The 21,110-nt window shown below is 36.4% G+C and overlaps 1 protein-coding gene across 3 annotated transcripts in view; it reads right to left on the reverse strand.

Annotated features, from left to right (window-relative positions):
- Positions 1-2,948: 2,948 nt before the first annotated feature.
- STAM2 (signal transducing adaptor molecule 2) overlaps positions 2,949-21,110 on the reverse strand; it is a 50,413-nt gene continuing 32,251 nt past the window's right edge. For 2 of the 3 annotated variants that reach the window (XM_045868862.3, XM_064586547.1), the window contains 7 exons: positions 18,878-18,972; positions 15,885-15,967; positions 15,657-15,744; positions 14,619-14,673; positions 10,241-10,394; positions 7,406-7,575; positions 2,949-5,600 (listed from right to left, as the gene is read on the reverse strand). In XM_045868862.3, coding sequence (XP_045724818.1) covers positions 5,372-5,600; positions 7,406-7,575; positions 10,241-10,394; positions 14,619-14,673; positions 15,657-15,744; positions 15,885-15,967; positions 18,878-18,972 — 874 coding nt within the window. In that variant the 3' untranslated portion in view covers positions 2,949-5,371. The remainder of the gene's footprint in view (positions 5,601-7,405; positions 7,576-10,240; positions 10,395-14,618; positions 14,674-15,656; positions 15,745-15,884; positions 15,968-18,877; positions 18,973-21,110) is intronic. The other variant, XM_064586548.1, reaches the window with a different exon arrangement.

Below are 21,110 nucleotides of genomic sequence, written 5' to 3' on the forward strand. Positions count from 1 at the left end.
ACTGCCATAGGGTAGGTTATAGCAATGTCCAAAAGCAGCTGGTGAAAGAAGTCTCTCCAACAAATGGTGTTGGGACAACTGGATATCCATATGCAAAAAAAATGGAGCTAGATTCCTACCTCGTACCATGTACAAAAACTAACTAAAAAATGAATCAATGACCTAATTTTAAGAACTAAAACCATAAAACTCTTAGAACCAGGAGAAAATCTTCATGACTTAGATTTGCAATGGACTCTTACATATGATACCAAAAGCAGGAGCAACAAAGAAAAAAAACAGGTAAACTGGACATCATCAAAGTTAAAAACTTTTGTTAAAGAATGTCATCAAGAAAGTGAAATGACGGGCGCCTGGGTGGCTCAGTTGGTTAAGCAACTGCCTTCGGCTCAGGTCATGATCCCGGAGTCCCAGGATCGAGTCCCACGTCAGGCTCCCTGCTCAGCAGGGAGTCTGCTTCTCCCTCTGACCCTCCTCCCTCTCATGCTCTCTGTCTCTCATTCTCTCTCTCGTAAATAAATAAAATCTTAAAAAAGAAAGAAAGAAAGAAAGAAAGTGAAATGACAACCTACAGAATGGGAGAATATATTTGAAATCATGTATCTAGTGGAGGTCTAGTATCCAGAATATATAAAGAACTCTTACAAGGCAACAAAGGACAAGCCGGTTAAAAAATGAGCAAAGATGTACATAGACATTTCTCCAAAGAAGATATACAGTAGCCAAAAAGCACATGAAAGATGCTCAACATTATTTGCCTTTAGGGAAATGGAAATAAAAGTCACAATGAGTTACCACTTCACATATACAAAGATGGCTATAATTTTTTAAAATTAGAAAAAGTGCTGGTGAGGACATAAATTGGAACTCTTCTGCATTGTTGTAGGGAATATAAAATGGTTCAGCTGTGGGATTTTGATAATTCCTCAAGAAATTAAACATAGAATTGCCATCTGACCCACTAATTCTACTCTTGTATATATCCAAGAGAACTGAAAGCTAGTACTCAAATACATATTCACACACTTTCCTAGCAGTACTATTCACATAACCAGAAGATGAAAATAACCCAAGTATCCATCAACAGATGAATGGATAAACTGGTATTATGAACCTCATATATATACTGTGGTGTATGTGGAGATAAAGCTCAAAAAACATATGCTAAGTGAAAGCAGACACAAAAGGTCAATTTTGGAACTAGAGGTAGTGGTTTCACAACATTGTAAATGTACTAAATGCTACTGAGTTGTTGTTCACTTTAAAACGGCTAGTTTTATGTGAGTTCACTTCAGTATTTAAAAAAAGGTAGCTGGCTCCCTAGACCAACAGGTAATCAGTAGACTAGGTCACTGACTTGCTGTAAAGGTATTGGAAAGCCTTTATTTTCCTCATCAGGATAGCAAATGGTGTAAAATAAGAAAAGCAAACTCCCATTCTTCAGGAGCCTTTGTGGGAAATACCCACCCACCAGTTTTGTTTCTTCTGTTCCTCTGCTTGCCTTTGAACATTTCTCCAGTCAATACCCACTACTCAAGATGGACAGAAGAGTGGCTAGTAAAGGCATAAATTGTAATCCTGTTAATATCTCTGGCATAGTAAATTATTGAGATGTGACGTTAAAAAAAAAAAAAACAGTAAAAATGGGATTATGGAATCAACAGGGATCTTAGTTTCATTAATCCATGCAATTTCATTAGAATTCAGAAAAGATAGTAAGATTGCTACTACTGGACTACAGACATTTGTCTCTGAACTCTGGTGCCAAACTCAACCAATCTTATAAAAGTTTGAAATGGTTGGTACTCAGATTTTGCTGTACACTTTTATCCATGTTCATTAGTTTCCTAGGGCTGTTGGAACATACTTAGTGGTTTGAAACAACATAAATGTCTTCTCTCAGGTTTAGAGGCTAGAAATCTGAAATCAAGGTGTCAACTGGGCTGTGTTCCCTCTGAAGGCTCTGGAAGGGAATCCTTCCATGCTTCTTCCAGCTTCTGGTGGCCCCCGGCCATCCCTGACTTGTGGCAGCATCACTCCAGGCTCTGCCTCCATCTTCACATGCCCTGCTTGCTATATGTCTGTGTTTTCTCTTAAGGACACCTTAAATCCAGGATGATCTCACCTCAATCCTTAACTAATTACATCTGCAAACTCTTTTTCCAAATAAGGTCACATCCTGACAATCTAGGCAAACATGAATTTGGGGGGGGTGGGGAACACGATTCCTCCCACTACACTTTGTAAGAAGCAACATAATTTCTCTTTTTGACACAGTAAGGTTTTTAGAAAACTCTAACTCAAATTGAGCTTGGTAAAATTAGAATAATTCTTCTGGGAAAAACTTAAAAAAAATCTAAATCTTTAATCTCCAAAAGAAACTAAATTGTACTAACAACAAAAAAATTAAATCCCTGGAATTGAGTCCTCCCTTTACTTATTGACTAAAACTGATGTAAGTAAATAAGAAAAATGTCTTCTCACAAAAAGAAAGCATGATAGATTGGTGCTATATTATGTATAATTTATTACTTACAAAAATAACTTGAGCTTTCTCATTATAACAATTCAGTAAATCCTTCCCTAGAAGCCAGAAGACTTAGACACTTATGATTTTTACTGAGAAACTTTTAAAAATACCTAAGCCATAATATTTTTAACATTCAAAATGTTTAAAAAATTTGGAAGGCGAAACTTTAAATCATCTTTAAAACGTACAGTGAAATTTGTTATGTGGTCAAGTATCAACTACTTGAAATAACATCAGATGACAATGTATTTGCAAATAATTTCAAATCCTAATTGATAAATAGTATAATTATTTAATGTTCAGGTAATTTTGTAGATTACCAAACTGTGAGACAATGTTGGTAGACTGTACATTTTCTAAACTATAAGAACATATCCCGCTTCCTCTGTTTTAACACCCAAGGGAAATTCTTTCTACATTGATGAAAAGTGATTTTATTATAAATTTTCAGAAAATTTTTCTAATGTACCGAGATTTCATATGAAATAGAAGTTATTTTTATTTTTTTTATAAAACAGCAAGTATGAACCCAATGTAGAAATCTGATATTAGACAATTCCTTTGGCAGTAAACATTTAATTATAAAGAGGTCTTAAAATAAATACAACCCATAAGATCACGGAGAAGAAAGAAAAGTAACAACCCTGTTATTTCCTATTAACACCAAAAATACCATCTTAGTACACAGATTTAATAACATTTTTATACTATTAACAAGCTGCAACACAAAATTCATTATACAGTGTGGCCAAAATAAAATTGTTTTTAATTTATGAGGGAGAAGAAACTCCTGGATGTATAAAATTTCACAGATAAATGCCAATATACACGATTTATATACATGTCACATGTTATATTATTCCCAAACTACATTTGGTGAACCTAATTAGCTGATCCCAATTTAGTGGGTTTGCAGTATTTATACGAGTTCAAAGACTTATGCAGAGTTAAGCTTTTACAATTCAGATCACAATTATACATGAAATATTTACACAAACATTAAAATAACCTTATTAAATACTGTTTGGGAGGGAAAAATGTAAGATTTTCGATATATATGCAAACATTATCAAGAGCAGCTTTATAAATGCTTTTTATGTTTTTTCTTTAAAGAATAGAAGATTCATTTCCCAAAAAATAAGGTACCATTTTAGAATTTTTTTATAAGTGTATAATTGAATTCACATGGAAGGAAAATACTGGATGAAATAAAGAATATGAGACATTCAAGGTTAAAATGCTTTCAGTTACTTATATCTGAAATAAGACAATGACAGAAACTGGGCTTTCAAATACTGTTGTTTTTTCCTTTAAATGTAGACCAAGTAGTATATAGCCTATTTTATTTTAGGACACAGTTTCTTTGAAAAGAGAACATACTTGTAATTAAATTTCTGTAAATAGATAAATGACAAAAATTTCCAGAGCACTGTCTTCAAATGAATTCTTAGCAGAAAGATTAAGGGTTCTCTTTAAAAAACAATTTAGAAATCTTGCTCCCAGGCAAGTAACTTCACTTATGTCCTTTGTTTTTTCCCAGTCTAAGTACCGTGTATCTGTAAGCATATATATTCGCCATCTTCTATTTTGTGTTATCTAGAAAGTTGGTAGATGATGCAATAGTGTATGAATTTTTAGGAGAAAACAATCCCTACTGGTTTACTACCTAATTCCTATAGTATGTGGAATCTATTAGCACTGTAAACTAATTTATAAAATATAGGCTTCAGAAAAACTGTCTTGATAGCTTCCCTATCAATCCATTGCCTATTATTCAACAGGCTCAGAATTATCTCTGAAAGGAATGGCCAAATTTCTCAACAGCCTGGCATAGCAATGGTACTTGAATTACCTCTTTAAAGAAACAACACATCTATTAAAAAAACACTCATTATTCATGCTTGGGATATATCACATCAAATTACGAGGAAATGTCTCATGGCTCAAATTCACAAGCAATCCGTAAAAAGAAAATGCAGCATCTCTGCACACCACACTTCAGGAAGGAAAAGAAGTGGACCTTATTATTTTCATTAGAGAATGTCCAAAGTCACTTTAGAAGGTCATTAGTGGCAATTCTAAATACAAGGGAGCCTTATAAGGAAAATGTTTGTCTTCAGGGAATGGAAATGTTTTGTGGGGCATTCCTTAGCCCACAGCTGGCATGACAGGGGACTAGCTAAATGCTTTATCACACATCTGCATTTATATGGTCTTCCCCGTTAATAATAGAAAACATTTTTGTTCCTTCCAAATTGCTCTTGCTTCTATAGACAATTATATGCTAATTATTACTCAACATAACAGAGAGCAAAACTGACAGTACTGCAAACACAACTGCAATTTAAGGAGCCAAAGAAATATGCTGGCAAGCTAAATGCTCACCCAAAAAGAAGTCCGCCTTTTGAAGTAATGGTTTGTGGCGAACACTGAAAAAAATAAGCAGACACAAAAAAATAGTCAAAGGTTTTGGTGCTCTCCCAATTATCATGTTTTAGGGATAAAGAGTGGTTTCTTTAAAGCAAAAATGTAATACTCCTATCTCATGCTGTTTCGTGTCATAAGGCTACTTACTGGGTGTCCAGATTTGTGTAGATTTGAAAGTAAGACAAAATTAACTGGAAGCTACCTGAAGCTGCCTCTGATCAGAAGTTGGACTTCAAACAAATTGGATTGAAAAAGTCCTTTCATGGCCTAGCAGAGTAAGTTTTTGTGCTTTATTTATTCATGGTTCGTTTGAGTTGAGAAAAAAAATTTTTTTTCTTTTAATATTTTCAGGTTAGAATCACAAGGGTCAAGTAATACACATATGAAGGCTTTCAAGAAAATGCTTGGTTTGTTCTAAAGAAGAGGCTGCTGATGGTAATTTGTTTGCTGCTGTGCAACTGAATGAGCTGGAACTGCCACTGGAAAGCCGGCCAGTTGTGGCAAACTGGAAGCAGCGTTCTGGTAAGATGACATATCCACAGACACCCCCATCTGCTGTGTATAAGCAGCTGTACCAGTAGCTGCCTGAAGGTTAGAGTTCTGGTTCATATAAGTAGGGTTGGAAACAGTGTCTTGTCCAGTGCTACAAACAAAATTTTAAAAAGAAAACCATATTTACTTTGCATTATCTAGGTCATGGTCAGAGATCAATCATCATGAAACAATAAAAATGCCTTTTTTATCTTTTAAAGTTTATATAATAATTACTCCAACTGTCCAACACTGTTAATATAATTTTTATATTTGGTGAGAAGAAAGTACTCATAAAAGAAACAAAATATAAGATTATAAGGCCTATTTAATTTTGTTTTCTCCAAAATCTCCTACTGCAAATATTTAAAAACCTTTTGAGGAGATGCAGATTGTGCTTCTCACAGTGGTATCCTTGGCCAGCTAAAATGAGCACAGAACCGCCCAAAGTACGCCTGCAGACCGTATTCTCCCTTCTCGCAGCTCTCAATCCAACCCGGAGACCACCTCTTTTCCTCACATGCTCTATACTTTCCTTTGATAGGGCACTTTCAAAGCTGCCCCTGGTAACTTAACCTGAATCTCTACATAAAAATAATAAAGGCAGGGAGAACAGTGTAATCCACATAGGACCCTGAATCTACCCTCAAGATAGTCTTGACCTATAGTTTACTTATTAACACTACACCAAAACAAAAAAACAAGTTGAAAAATTACACCAAATTGCAGAACTTCTGCTTATTCCTATAATTACTATAACATACATTTTTAAAAAAAAGATATATAATTTCAAATTATACCAAATACACTGCTTATGAGGATTAATGTCTATCTCTCCAGTTTTTTTCCTCCATAATTTCTAGTATCAAACAGAGTAACAAAATTTTACATTTTAACTGAACTAAACACCAATGTGAACAGGTTTACTTAATTTTGGGATAATATCTAAAATTTACACTCATGAAATTTGAGTGGGAAAACCTTAAAGATCATCTACCATGACTATACTGAATGAACATTTTGTATGGTTAAGCTGTTAATGGAAAGCAATATTTAAAAATCATTTGCACGGGGCGCCTGGGTGGCTCAGTTGGTTAAGCGACTGCCTTCGGCTCAGGTCATGATCCTGGAGTCCCTGGATCGAGCCCCGCATCGGGCTCCCTGCTCGGCAGGGAGCCTGCTTCTCCCTCTGACCCTCCCCCCTCTCATGTACTCTCTCGCTCTCATTCTCTCTGTCTCAAATAAATAAATAAAATCTTTAAAAAATAAAAAAAATAAAAATAAAAATCATTTTCAGAACAGAAGTGTTAGTATAAAAAATTAGGCCACAGGAGTGTCTGGGTGGCTCAGTCAGTTAAGCATCAGACTCTTGATTTAGGCTCAGGTCATGATCTCAGGGTCGTGAGATGGAGCCCCACATCTGGCTCCAAGCCCAGCATGGAGTGTACTTGAAATTCTCTCTCTCCCTCTGCCCCTCCCCTCCAGTGCTCTCTCGCTCTCCAAAAAAAAAAAAAAAAATTAGACCACAGATTCCACAGCTCAAATGCACTTGGGAATCAAGTAAAGTTTTGATATTCAGGAGTGCATGCAGATAAATATGCCTGGGACTACTTTGCTAGGCTGATTACAGCACTGTGCTAAGTATATCATGGGCTTGGTCCCTGTAAGGGACAGTTAGCTTTAGTTTGTCCCAGAGACCCAGATTATAAGCCATGTCTGGGCAACCATTTTAGTAGGGGTAGTAAGGAGCATTATGGACTAAGAGCATTATGGACTTCATGGCATTGGGAATGAGAAGTTCTACAACTTCATCTCAATTACTATTATTATAAAAAGAAAAGTCAATTTATTCTCATGAAATTCTGTGAAAATTTAGTGTATATAATTACAAAATTAACACAGCTCCCAAAAACTTACCTTAAATATGGAGTCTGTGCAGGCTGTGTTGTCACCGAGGAACTGACATTTGGAGGCAGAGATCTCAGTGGACCAATCTGATCTGGTCCTAGGCTGTAGCTTTGGGCAACAGTGACTTGGTGAATGCTTTGACCCATATAGTTTCCACCATGTGATTGAACTGGGTATGTCTATTAACCAAAGAGAAAAAGCTGACTCACTGATTTCCCAAACACCTATCTAACAATATATTTAATACTTTAAGAGACTTAAATAAAATTAAATGTTATAGTTCTTTGGGGAGCAATCTGGTTCTACCAATCCATCCACCCTAGTACAAAAAGTGGAGAGCTTCCAAATCACAGTGCCAAATCTTTGGAAATTTATGATTTACTTGATTGTTCTTTTATTTTGCAGGAGGTGGCATATTTTTAAGCAGCAGGCTGGAATCCATCCAGGTTGCCTATTACTCAGTAACATGTCTTGCTGCAAAGCCCCAGGAAACTACATACTCCCTTGAAGGGCAGCCCATCATCACTTCAAGTCACCAACCCAATGACAACCTTCTTCACCCCTATCCCAGGATGACTTATTCAACTCCTTCCTAAGAATGAAACTTGGGAGAATAAGAATAAATGGTATCAGGGCAGGGTGCAGACCTTCTCTGGCAATGTCTCCTTTATTTTCTGCCTTTACAACAAATAGGAAAAAAGTAAAGAAGATTTTTTGGTAAAGGAGATGTATCCTCAGGAAACAGCAAAATGGTCTAAGTTTCTTTGGATATTTTACATGCCCTAACTAATGTTCAGGGTAGTATCTCCTTTAAGAACAAGATCTACTATCTGCCTACCAATATAACAATGCAAACACTAAGTATCATACAGTAACTATCATCACTCCAGTTTTAAACAAATCTATTTGTAAAGCAAAGACCATGGAGGGGCACCTAGGTGGCTCAGTCGGTTAAGCATCTGCCTAGGTGGCTCAGTCAGGGTCCTGGGATTGAGGCTCATGTCAGGCTCCCTGGTCAGTGGGAAGCCTGCTTCTCCCTCTCCCTCTGCTGCTCCCCCTGCTTGTGTTCTCTCTCTGTCAAATTAAATAAATAAAATCTTAAAAAAAAAAGACCATGGACATGAAAATTTAGCATGCTGAAGTGCCAAATCAACTTTAAGGTAGTTGCAATCATATCACCTCCTTGGCCAACATGTACCAACCCATTGACAACAGGCTGAGCCTGGGAATGGACCTCTTCTACAGTGCAGGGTTCCTGAGTAGACTTCACAGATTTAACTCATGGTGTGTTACTCCAACATTTTTAGGATGGAATTTTTTTTCTAATTAGAATAGGATCTTTGAATATTTTAAATGCTGTTATGCATGAATAGTATATATAGAAGTTATATGAAGAATCAGACAGAAAGCTAACTTTTTAGAAACCTGAGTTATGCTTAGCAAAACAGATTATAAATAGTATGCAACTAAACACAAAAACCTGACATAGGAATGACAAATAGCCCTTTAGAGACACACAAAGAAGCAAATATAACAGTTCTATCATTCAATGGAGGAGACACTTCTATTTTATTCCACTTTCACAGTAGCCGCAAATAAACTCACTGAAAACAGAAGCAATACTAAATAAACCCCAGCTGTCTTTTGCACCCAGAAATCCTTTCTACCCTCATATGTAATGATTCTTTTCACCATTTTCCAAAAGTTCGGGACATGGCATATTTGATAAATGCATCTTGTCTGATGTGACAGTTACCATAGAAACTCTTCTTTTTTACTTAACAATTATGTCGTGTCAAGTCATCTAGCTTATGCACCCACATTCTATCTTTTCTCCTTGGTGTCTCCTTCACACACTCCTTTACATATCAGTTCTCATAAATTAACATGAATTTTGTTCATCCAAATTCATTCTGAATTCAATTGCTAACTGGTTGAAATTTAAAAAAGGCTTTGGAATACTTGATAGTGATAAATGTAAGTATTCACTTCAGCAGGAAGCACAGAGAACGTGTAAAGTCCCGGGAAAAGAGGCTATTCATTAATGGCTTCTGGACCCTGAACTCACAGGCCTGCATCACATCCTTGTTGTGCTTGAATTCTTAACAATTTAAGTCACATCAAAGAAAAAATATATAGCATGATCTGAGGATAAAAGAAGTTCACTAACTAAAAAGCCTTTTACTAATCATGTAAGTCAAAGAAATCTTGACACATTTTTACTTGTGTTTTTAAGATTTTATTTATTTATTTATTTAACTGACAGAGAGAGAGAGAGAAGGAACACAAGCAGGGGAAGTGGGAGAGGGAGAAGCAGGCTTCCCGCCAAGCAGGGAGCCTGATGCGGGGCTTGATCCCAGGACCCTGGAATCATGACCTGAGCCGAAGGCAGTCCCTTAACCCACTGAGCCACCCAGGCGCCCCATTGACAGCAATTTTTAAAAGAAATGTTAAATCTTGCTTGTTGAGCAACAGGAACAGCATTGGTACCTCATCTAGAGGACTTTCAATAGGTCAGGCACTGTCCTAAATTAGAGGACTTGAACATTTTACTTAAAGGATTTATGCTTTATATTTACAAAAGCAAATGAAGAACCAGAACTCCCATCATCTATTTAATGGTCTCTTTGTTCATGTTAAAAATGAACTAAAATTATTTATGAAATAGCCATATCTAATTTGTCCTGGTGAATGCTAATTGTTTAGCCCATATTTGGACCAACAAAGATGAATTTTATGATTTTATTCATGGACCATAGAAATTTTAATACTAAGCTTTAAAACATTTTTTTGAATTTAAAACTTTTTTCTAATTTTGAAAAATGTTCTCAAAAATATGCTCACCTGCATTGGAACCCCAGCTGATGAAGGTGGGTAATGTGCTGGAGGATGGAGCTTTGAATAGACTGGATATACTGGTGCTTCATTCACCAACTTGTTATATAGTTCCAGGGCTTCCAAGACTTTTACATTCAATTCAGACAATTCTGAATGCTTCCTGATAGAGAAGAAAAAGCACTGTAATATTCTTCAATGCTTTTAAGCATGCATTTAGGAGCATAAATTACTTTTTAAATTTAGCACATTTCCTATTCATATTTTAAAAGGTTCTTTATATACAATGAAAGAATATTCACCATGGGAAAATGGGAGGAGGAATTCCTTAATTCTCATAATAACTAGGCTGATAGGACTTCATAATATTAGGGAAAGTCCCTTCCACACCTCATAAAAATTCAGTCAGTTCGTAATTTTGGTGCTAGGACAATTCTGTTTCACATGTTACAGGCTTCTGTTGAAAACTCAAATACAAAGCAAAATAATTTCTCAATTTTGGAAGAGCCCAAGCCTTAATTAAAATCTAAGTAGAAGAAAGTACTCAGGCAAGGTCAGGAGCCTGCTTTGAAGCACGATATGACTAAAATAAAAACACACTCATAAACAAAATCATACTTTTTCATTTGCTTATGTACATTAAAGAATCAAATGAAAAAAATCTTAATAATTATCCTAGAAAATGCAAATAAAAACAATTAAAACATAAACTAGTCCCTATTGTTCTTGTTTGTTGGTTTCTTTTGAGAAGGTGAGTGAAATCAGATACTTTGTTGTATAAATAACAAATCCAAGTAAGAGCATTTTTCAAATTTGCCCAAGGAACTCCAGAGCAAATCCTTCTGACTTCGTACAATTTTGTCTATTCCCCTGGGGAGTAATAAAGAACTCCCATTGCAACTGACAAGTTCATACCAGTTAAGTGTCCACTTCATGTGGCACCCACGGCCTGTTTATTAAATGTAGCTCTTTTTACATACACACAGAGAGGCTCAAAAGATAAGCAACAGAGGCCGACGACCAGACACAGGACTACCAAATAAATGACCTGGACTGAACCCTATCAAGACTTGTCACCTTTCCTCTATAATGTTTCCTTTATAATATTATGTCTGAAACAAACAAAAAGGTGCTATTTCCTCTCTTGCATGTGTGACTATATAAAGCAGGTCAAACTCTATTTTCAGAGTATCATTTATAAACCACAGAGAAAGCTTCAGAAATTAGTGTCCATGCTAACAAAGGTGTGACTAAGAAATGACCATAGGCATTTGGTCCACATAACCCAGTATACTGATGAAACACCAGAACACAGAAATCACCTTCAAAGATTCGAGACATTACCCCAAAACAATTAAAAAATTTTTACTGAACTGTGCCCAAACACAATACTAGCACAAAGAAAATGGAGCAGAAGGTGTAGTTTTCTCCTTCAAAGAGACTTCAATCTATTAGGTAGACAAAGCTAAGCACATGGAAAACAGCAAGCAATATAAGATGGCATATAATTGAATCCAAATTTATATGAAATAGGTAAGGAACAGAAGAGTTTAGAAAAGTAGACTAGTTTGGGTGGTGGTAGACTGAAAAGGCTCTATGGAGAAGCTGGGACTTAAACTGGCACCTGAGGAAGGATGGATAGGCCCAAGCAAAAAAGGAAGACTAAGTCAGGTCAGTAGGACAGTGTGAATTAAGACAGGCAAAAGGAATGAGAAGGGTACACAATGGAAGAATGAAAAGGGCAATTTCATCAAGGTGGTAGAAAACGATTTTTGGAGGGCAGGAGGAAATAGGATTAGAATAGTCTGGAACAGGGGCTCAATCGGTCAAGCATCTTACTCTTGATGTCGGCTCAGGTCATGATCTCAGGATAGTGAGATCCAGCCCTGCCACTATCTAAAAAAAAAAGAAGAAAAATCTGAAACATTGTTAAGTTCAGACCATGGATCTCTCTTCAATACATCTATCTAAACTTTCTTGGAGTCTATTACATGTTTGCCCAATATAATTTCTTAGTGTGATAAATGCTAAAAAATCTCATTCCAAACAATGACGATAGAAAATAAATGTAAATTTTTTTTTTCTGACAGCAAAGTTGTTTTTCTTATTAGGAAAAACAAATCGATAATGACCCATTCAAGGGAAAAAATGGTATTTTATTCATTTCGGAATGCTTGACAAGGAATAAATAGTCAATAAAAATTTGTTGAAGAACAGCAAGCATTTTCCAGAATAGGAGCTGCATCTGTAGTCAGTAGCCATGGAACAGAAAATGCCAGCTGGCCTACTCAGAAACTGAAATTGAAGAACTAACAGGTGAGCTGTGACTCAAAAAATTAACTCGTATCAGAAACGGTCACTCTGATTTTTAACTGTGCTAGACCTGTTTCTTTGAAGATATTCTTTTTATCAACAAAAATAAGATTATACTGTCATATCCTCTTTTTCATGACATAGTATAGTATCTTTCCATGTCAATAGATATTTATCATTGACAATGCTTTTTACTGTAGAATGTATAGAAGTGTAATTTTATCTTAAAAATCAATCTCACACTGAAAGGCATTTTAGTTACTTCCAATTTTGTTGTTATAAATAATACTGTGAAGAATACTCAAAGAAGTAAATCTTTGCATATATCCTTATATATTTAGTATGGGCCTGAATTTGCTGGGTTAAAAGATATGGACTATTTTTAAGATCCAGAAAGGTTTATAATAATTGTACTCCTAGCCACACTCCTAAGGTAATACTGATGTTTTCTTTCTAATCATTTCCAGTTTGATTATTCACTGACCCATCAATATCCTTGCACTGAAACCACAGTAAATGTGTATGTAGATATTTAATGCTTTCTCCAAAATAAGAATATGAAACTACATTTCATTTCATTAATTTCTGAAAGGGATTTGTTTTTCACTTCTGTAGAAAATATAAAGGATTTATAAAAAAACATCTTATGGAAAAAGATTATAATCTTCGGTGACTAGAAAAAATCTTGCTGCTACTACTCTTCTCTGGCAAAGGCAGATACGAAGTAAAGTAATTCCTGTTCTTCTTGTGCGGGTTTTGTTTGTTTTTTTTTAAGATTTTATTTGACAGAAAGAGCATGAGAGAGAGAGAGAACAAGCAGGGGGGACAGCAGAAGGAGAAGCAGGCTTCCCGCTGAGCAGGGAGCCTGATTCGGGGCTCAATCTCAGGACCCCGGGATCATGACCTGAGCCCAACGCATTTCACTTAACTGACTGAGCTGCCCAGGTGCCCCATCTTCTTGTGAGGTTTGATACAGTAGTTCAATAAACAGAATCTAGAAAGGGATGATGATGGAACACAAAAGCCTTATCCTTGTCTTCCATTCACTACGGCTTCTCCCTGTAACTTCAAACAGGAAGCTGAAGAAGCAGAAAAGTCAGAAATAAATGTAAAGCTCAAAATGCTGAGTCTATCCTTCAGTGCTGCTGCTGTTTCTAAGGAAGAGTAAGACTATGTGGGATAAGGAAATTAAAAACACAAGAGAAATACAGAAATACAAGGAAGAAAAATGAGGGGAGTATGTGTATTGGATTTAGCTTCACAAACACAAGGGAAATCTTTTTTTCTTTTTTTTTTTTCCCCTAAAGATTTTATTCATCCACTTGACAGAGAAACAGTGAGAGAGGGAACACAAGCAAGGGGAGTGGGAGAGGGAGAAGCAGGCTTCCCGCGGAGCAGGGAGCCCAATGCAGGGCTTGATCCTAGGACCCTGGGATCATGACCTGAGCCAAAGGCAGACGCTTAACGAATGAGTCACCCAGGAGCCCCAACACAAGGGAAATTTCATTTGAAAGTTTTACAAATATTACTTCTCATCACATAACAAGACCCCAGTTTTCATTCTGTGCTCTATTCAGCTTTATTCCTCATTACTCATTATCCCTCAGTTCCAGCCCAAGTAAGAAAATGAAGACTGGTACCGTAATAGCAAGAGCCCATGATTCTAGGTATACTATACTGCCATAGGGGAAAAAATGCTACCAAAATAAAAAGTACCAGCTTGCTATTTGTTTGTAAGAGTTTTGGAAACTGAGAGACAATTTCAACAGATTGAACAGTTCCACAAAACTTCTTAAAGTTCTGCCAAAAAACAAGTAATCCATAAGAAAACTATACTTGTTGGGGTGCCTAGGTGGCTTAAGCATCTGACTCTTGGTTTCAGCTCAAGTCATGATCTTGCTGTCCCAAGACTGAGCCCCACATCAGGCTCTGTGCTCAGTGCAGAGTCTGCTTCGATTCTCTCTCCCTCTCTCTCCAGCTCATGTGCTCTGTCTCAAACAAATAAATAAAATCTTTAAAAAAACAAAGAAAGAAAGAAAACTATACTTGCTATTCCCTGCACAAAGAATCTCACCTATCAATCTCTTCAAGTTTTTCATCTATCATTGGGCCCATCTGTTGGCAGATATCTGTAAATACAAAAATAATTTTGAACCTTGAAACTTAAACCAGTTCAAATCAATTTCGACAATTTTTAACAATGGAGCACACCGATATACAACACCATGCATAATACAAAGAAAATGAGGTGTATGTTAGAGAAAGGACTATAAAAGACCTAATTTTAATACTATTCAGCACCAATATTAATATCTGTGACCAAAGGCAAAATCAAAATCAAAAGAGAAATCTGACCATGTTCTCTGAAGTACTAAGTTTACGACTGTGAATCTGGAGCTATCGCAAAACCTAGAAAACTATTATTAGCTAAGTAAATGAACTTGAGTCACAGTATATAAAATATATAATTGTGTACAGATTACATACGAGCATTTTCCAAGGACCTAAGCCATTTTAAAATTAAATATTTTGTGTTATTTCCAAATGTAAACACTGATAAAATGAATAGTGTAGTATCCTATATTCATAACCAGTTTCTTCTATAAAAAGATTTAAGATTTATCCATTTATCAGAGATTTTTCTCCCAAAGGATTAAAAAAAGGCAAAAAAACATTTGTTTCAAATTTCTTGGGGATTGAAAGGACATATCAGCATGCATCAAATGACTACATTACAAAGTTAACACCGATCATATATAATTTTGCCCTTTAAAATCATGATACAAGAGAATTATAAGAAAAATAAGAATTTCTAACACTTTGACTCAATTAATTTAATATGCTCTTATTCTTAATTCTGTCCTTTTTTGGATTGCAACTCTCTTCAGCCAGTATCACTAGTGGGCTTACAGAAAAATAAAGACTTCCTTCTTGAACATGATAGGCAGATTTATAACATCTTCCAAGTTATGTGTTTACTATTTTATTACACTAGTCTGTTTCCCACCAGAGATCTCTAATTTCTAAAAGCAAACACAAGGCAGAAAGACATTTAAGACATTAGCTAAAATATTAAATGACATTAAAGTAATCTCTAAGGCTCACTAAGTACCTTCTAAATCCAAGAGGTCTTGGGAGTCTGGTTTTGAATCTGTTGGATCTATACTCTGGAGTACCTGCAGGGCTCTATCCATCTTATCCTAAAAAAGTATAAGGACACTTAGAAACTCAAAAGCTTTCATTTCAATGACCATAAAAATTACTCTTTCCAAGCATTCTCAAGGATAATAGATTTTTAAAGTATTGATAGTTTAACTATTAAACAAAAGAAAAACTCTACCTCATCTATATAAACAGGCTCAGGCTCTGATTTCTTAATTTCCTCCTCCTCATCATCAATTACATTCAATTTGTCCACAGCTGCTATGGAAACAAAGTAAACTTTAAGTTCCTCAGCATTTACTTTGGTATTTTAGTCACTAATATGTAAATAGCCTGTGATTATCCATAAGAAAAAAAAGGAAACCCTTTAGTCATCACATTTCATAATTAATATACGTTATTACATATGTTCATTCATTCATACCACAAACATTTATTAGCCCTTACTATGTGCCAGGCATTGGAAATACATCAGTGAATAAAACAGCAAGAATCTCTGCCTTGATGGAACTTACCTTCTAGTGGAACAAGTGAGCAATATTAATGGGAACTGTTATTCTAGGCATTTTCTGAAAAACTGAGTGTTACCACTAGGGTGAATATATAAGACAGTAGAGTGTAATCTGAACAGCTAAATTCAGAGTTAAATATATGAGCTCCTTCTACACTTTCCTTGCTATAAAAATGTATTTCCCAAGGGGCGCCTGGGTGGCTCATTCGTAAAGCATCTACCTGCGCCTCAGGTCATGATCCCGGGCTCCTGGGATCCAGCCCCGCATCGGGCTCCCTGCTCAGCAGGAAGCCTGCTTCTCCCTCTCCCACTTCCCCTGTTTGTGTTCCCTCTCTCACTGTGTCTCTCTCTGTCAAATAAATAAATAAAAAATCTTAAAAAAAAATGTATTTCCCAAATGAACAAAAAAATACTCGATTTCATCTTCAAAATGAAAAAAAAAATACTCAATTTCAACCTAACTTTGATTAATAGTTTTAAAGCAACAGAAAACAAAAAAACCCCCACCTTTCATAAAGAGAAGGTTGAAAAATAATTTATAAATGTACATATCCAGAAAACAATTTAATGTTCACTGGCGTGTTGCTGTAATGTACTATATTTTAATAAAGTAAATTTTGATAAAAAATAAAATTATAATAAAAATCTACCTTGCCTCTAATCCAAAAATCTGTTTGCTCTCCAGGCCACGTGAGAGCCTTCAATGAAGACATCGTGTTCTGTCTGAAAAGTACTTAAGGTTTCCAATAAAATGTATACCCCTCAGGAAAAAAAAAAATCTCTATAACCAAAGGATTTTTAAGTCCCAACAGTTAGCCACTTACTTCAAATATTTGGCTAACTTTCAGACAGGTCCTAAGGAGCAGAGCTCAACATAACATGAGGATATACTGAAAAGCCAGAATAGTTTTTACTTTTAAAACCACAGCTCAGGGGGCGCCTGGGTAGCTCAGATGGATAAGCGTCTGCCTTCGGCTCAGGTCATGATCCCAGGGTTCTGGGATCGAGCCCCGCATCGAGCTCCCTGCTTGGCGGGGAGCCTGCTTCTCCCTCTCCCTCTACTGTTCCCCCTGCTTGTGCTCTCTCACTCTCTCTATCAAATATATAAATAAAATCTTTAAAAAAAATAAAAAATAAAAAAAATAAAATAAAACCACAGCTCAGGTGCTCTAGCCTACCCCAAGGGGTAATTTCTATAAAGGATCCCCTGAGCATGGTCTTACGAAGTTATTAAAAACAGCGTCTCCTTGGGGCGCCTGGGTGGCTCAGATGGTTAAGCGTCTGCCTTCGGCTCAGGTCATGATCCTGGAGTCCCGGGATCGAGTCCCGCATCGGGCTCCCTGCTCGGCAGGGAGTCTGCTTCTCCTCCCTCTGACCCTCCTCCCTCTCCTGCTCTCTGTCTCTCGTTCTCTCTCTCTCAAATAAATAAATAAAATCTTTAAAAAAAAAACAACAAAAAAAACAGCGTCTCCAACTTTCACAATACTTAGAGCGTCAGACTAGAGGAATAAAAAGTATAAATACTGGCAAAGTACTCAGTCTTTAAATGAGTCTTAAAGTCTCTCAAGTTTACTTTAACTGAATGCCTCAGTCCACCCATACAAAGATGATGTTCCCCACAATGCACAAAGCTTTCACAATTTAAGTTTTTTCTCTAACACCGATAATACAAACTAGCACTGACATGTTCTGCAGTGAGTCAGTATAAGTACATCTAAGAGCAGACTGGCTGACTTTAGAATCATGGCTCTATCACCTACTAGCCACATAAACCCTCAGCCTCAGTTTCCTTATCTGTAAAATGGGGTTAACAGAAGAACCTATCTCAAGAGTTATGAGGATTAAATGAAATAGTGCAAGCCAATGACTTTGCAAAATACCTAATAAATGAATACTCAAACACCAGTGAACTGTATTATTTCCGATCATGAGCATCATTAGTAATACTATTAGCTGTTCTTTACACTCAGCAACCCCCACCTTTCTGCCTGCATAACAAATGGAAGCTTTCTCTGCATGGTTGACAGCAGAAGATCTGAAGCAGGAACCCACTGTCTTAATTATACTGTTTTATTATTGCTTCAAGTTCCCTAGGATCAAATCAAGGTGAGGAAAAATTTAAAATTTAGGAGTACTCCTAACCCTTGTAATCACATTTGGCACTTGTCAACCAGCCCCCACCCCGCCACCTACTCCCTTTGATACTGTGGTTCAGTGATGAATAAAACCAATATTCTTTATACTGAAGATTCAAACTGCCTCTTAAACCATAATTAGGTTGAATTAAATATCTACATGGTCATCACAGATTGTTTTATGCCTTATATGGAATTATGCACATTAATTCTCAGAGTTTAAAATAAAATCATAAAAAAATTAGTTCTTGGAATTGACTTGGAATAAGTTAACCCTTTAATTTGGTAAGAAATTAAACTGTACTGTCTATAAATAATTTAAAACAGAGTAAAATGCCAATCTACTTTATATTCAAAATTGAACCAGGGCACCTGGCTGGCTCAGTCAGTAGAGCATGTGACTCTTGATCTCAGGGTCATTAGTTCGAGCCCCATGTTGGGCATAGAAATTACTTAAAAAAACAACCATAAAACTCAAGTGTAAAAAACTTTAATAGATTTAATCTTCCCTAAAATTTAACTTACCTGACTCAGACTCTATGTTTAAATTAGTTGTTACAAAATTAGATGGGAAGAGTCCTATTCCTCTGTGATTTTCTCCTTTCCACCAATTGGCATCACTGAAAATACAGTACAAAAATGTCATTTGTTCTTCTACATTTCAAGTACATTAGCAGCAAGAGGAATTAAAATAAAAATTAAATTTAGCCTACTCTGAAAATACTAGTTCATATCCAACTATATTTAAAAGTAGTTCTTAATAAAAGATACAGAAAAGCACAAGTAAAGCAAACATCCACATTCCCATATTTAAATTTAGAACGAATTAACAAGTCATAGCTGATTTTGGGCTTTAAAAAAAAATTATCAACAACCCCAAGTCCCAACCCCACATCCAACCTACCAAACCATTACCTAAAGCTGGTATGTAGCCTTCCTATGAGTGTATTTTCATTTGTTTACATACACCTATGGCAAAGTTTATATATATATATATATATATATATATATATATAAATCATTATAGATTTTTACATTTTATATGTTAATATTTTCATATCTTGTTTATCCCTTTTTTTTTTTTAAAGATTTTATTTATTTATTTGACGGAGAGAGACACAGCAAGAGAGGGAACACAAGCAGGAGGAGTGGGAGAGGGAGAAGCAGGATTCCTGTGGAGCAAGGAGCCCAATGTGGGGCTCGATCCCAGGACCCTGGGAGCATGACCTGAGCCGAAGGCAGCCACTTTACCAACTGAGCCACCCAGGCGCCCCTTGTTTATCCCTTTTAAAGACCCATCATCCGAATACAGCATATTTGATTTATCCATCCCCATACAGATGGACACTTAAATATTTCCAGTCTTTCACTTTATAAAGACTGGTGTAATGATTATTCTAGATTCTAGGGCACACAAGCCAACAATACTTGAGGTTACTCACAGATGTGGACTTGCTGGGCCTCAGGATAAAAACATTTTCCATTTTACCAAATACTGCCAAATAGTCTTCTTAAGTGCTTATGGCAATGCACCATCTTCCTTCCCTCAGCAGCATGTGAGAATGTCATTTTCCCTCATGCTTGTTAACTGTCCAAGCAACACTTGATATCAGACAGGAGAGAGATCATATCTCAAGGCTATGCTCATTTGCACTTCCTGAGCATCCACATGTTTTGCCGGTCATTCAGACTGCCTCTTCTATGAACTGCTTGTTCATGTTTTCTGTCCACTTTTCTTTTCCACTGGGCTATTTATCTCTTTTCATGGATCTGTAGTTCTTTATATATTCTGGATAGCAACTGTTTGAATTATGCAAATACTTTCTCTCAAACTGTCACTTGTCTTTTAACGTATGTTCATAGTTTCTTTTACTGCATGGTGTTTTTTGTTCCATGTAATCAAATTTTAGCATTCTTTTATGGTTTATAGTTGTTTTTTTTTTTTAAGATTTTATTTATTTATTTGACAGAGAGAGAGACAGAGAGGGCAGGAACACAAGCAGGGGGAGTGGGAGAGGGAGAAGCAGGCTTTGTGCAGAGCAGGGAGCCTGATGTGGGACTCGATCCCAGGACCCTGAGATCATGACCTGAGCCGAAGGCAGACGCTTAATGATGGAGCCACCCAGGTGCCCGGTTTATAGTTTTCTTAAAAGAAATCTTTCTTGGGTCCCTTCGGCTCAGGTCATGATCTCAGGGTCCTGGGATCGAGTCCCACATCGGGCTCCCCACTCGGCAGGAAGCCTGCTTCTCCCTCTCCCACTCCCCCTGCTTGTGTTCCTGCCCTCTCTGTCTCTCTGTCAAATAAATAAATAAAATCTTTAAAAAAAAAAAAAGAAATCTTTCTCTATCCCTAAACTCCCAAATCTGTTTTCTAATATACTTAATAGTTTTAGGTTTTCTTTCTTATCTCTCCCCCATGTTTAAGTCTTCTTTTTTTCTTAAAGATTCATTTATTTTAGAGACAGAGAGTGCATGTGTGTGCAAGCATGGGGAGGGGCAAAGGGAGAGGGAAAGAGAATCTCAAGCAGACTCTGCATTGAGCGTGGAGCCTGACACACAGAGCTCGATCCCACAATCCTTAGATCATGACCTAAGCAGAAACCAAGAGTTGGAGGCTTAATCGACTGAGCCACCCAGGCACCCCACCCCATGTTTTTTAATTCATTTGGAATGAAACCATATGTACTACGTGAAACTGAATCAAAGTTTTATTTGTACTATATAAAGAGCCATTCATCCCGGCAAAAATTTATTGAAT

This window comes from Mirounga angustirostris, unplaced genomic scaffold (assembly GCF_029215605.1).
Source record: "Mirounga angustirostris isolate CCGP_5_RB_7025 unplaced genomic scaffold, mMirAng1.0.hap1 SCAF_3, whole genome shotgun sequence".
Classification (NCBI taxonomy): domain Eukaryota; kingdom Metazoa; phylum Chordata; class Mammalia; order Carnivora; family Phocidae; genus Mirounga; species Mirounga angustirostris.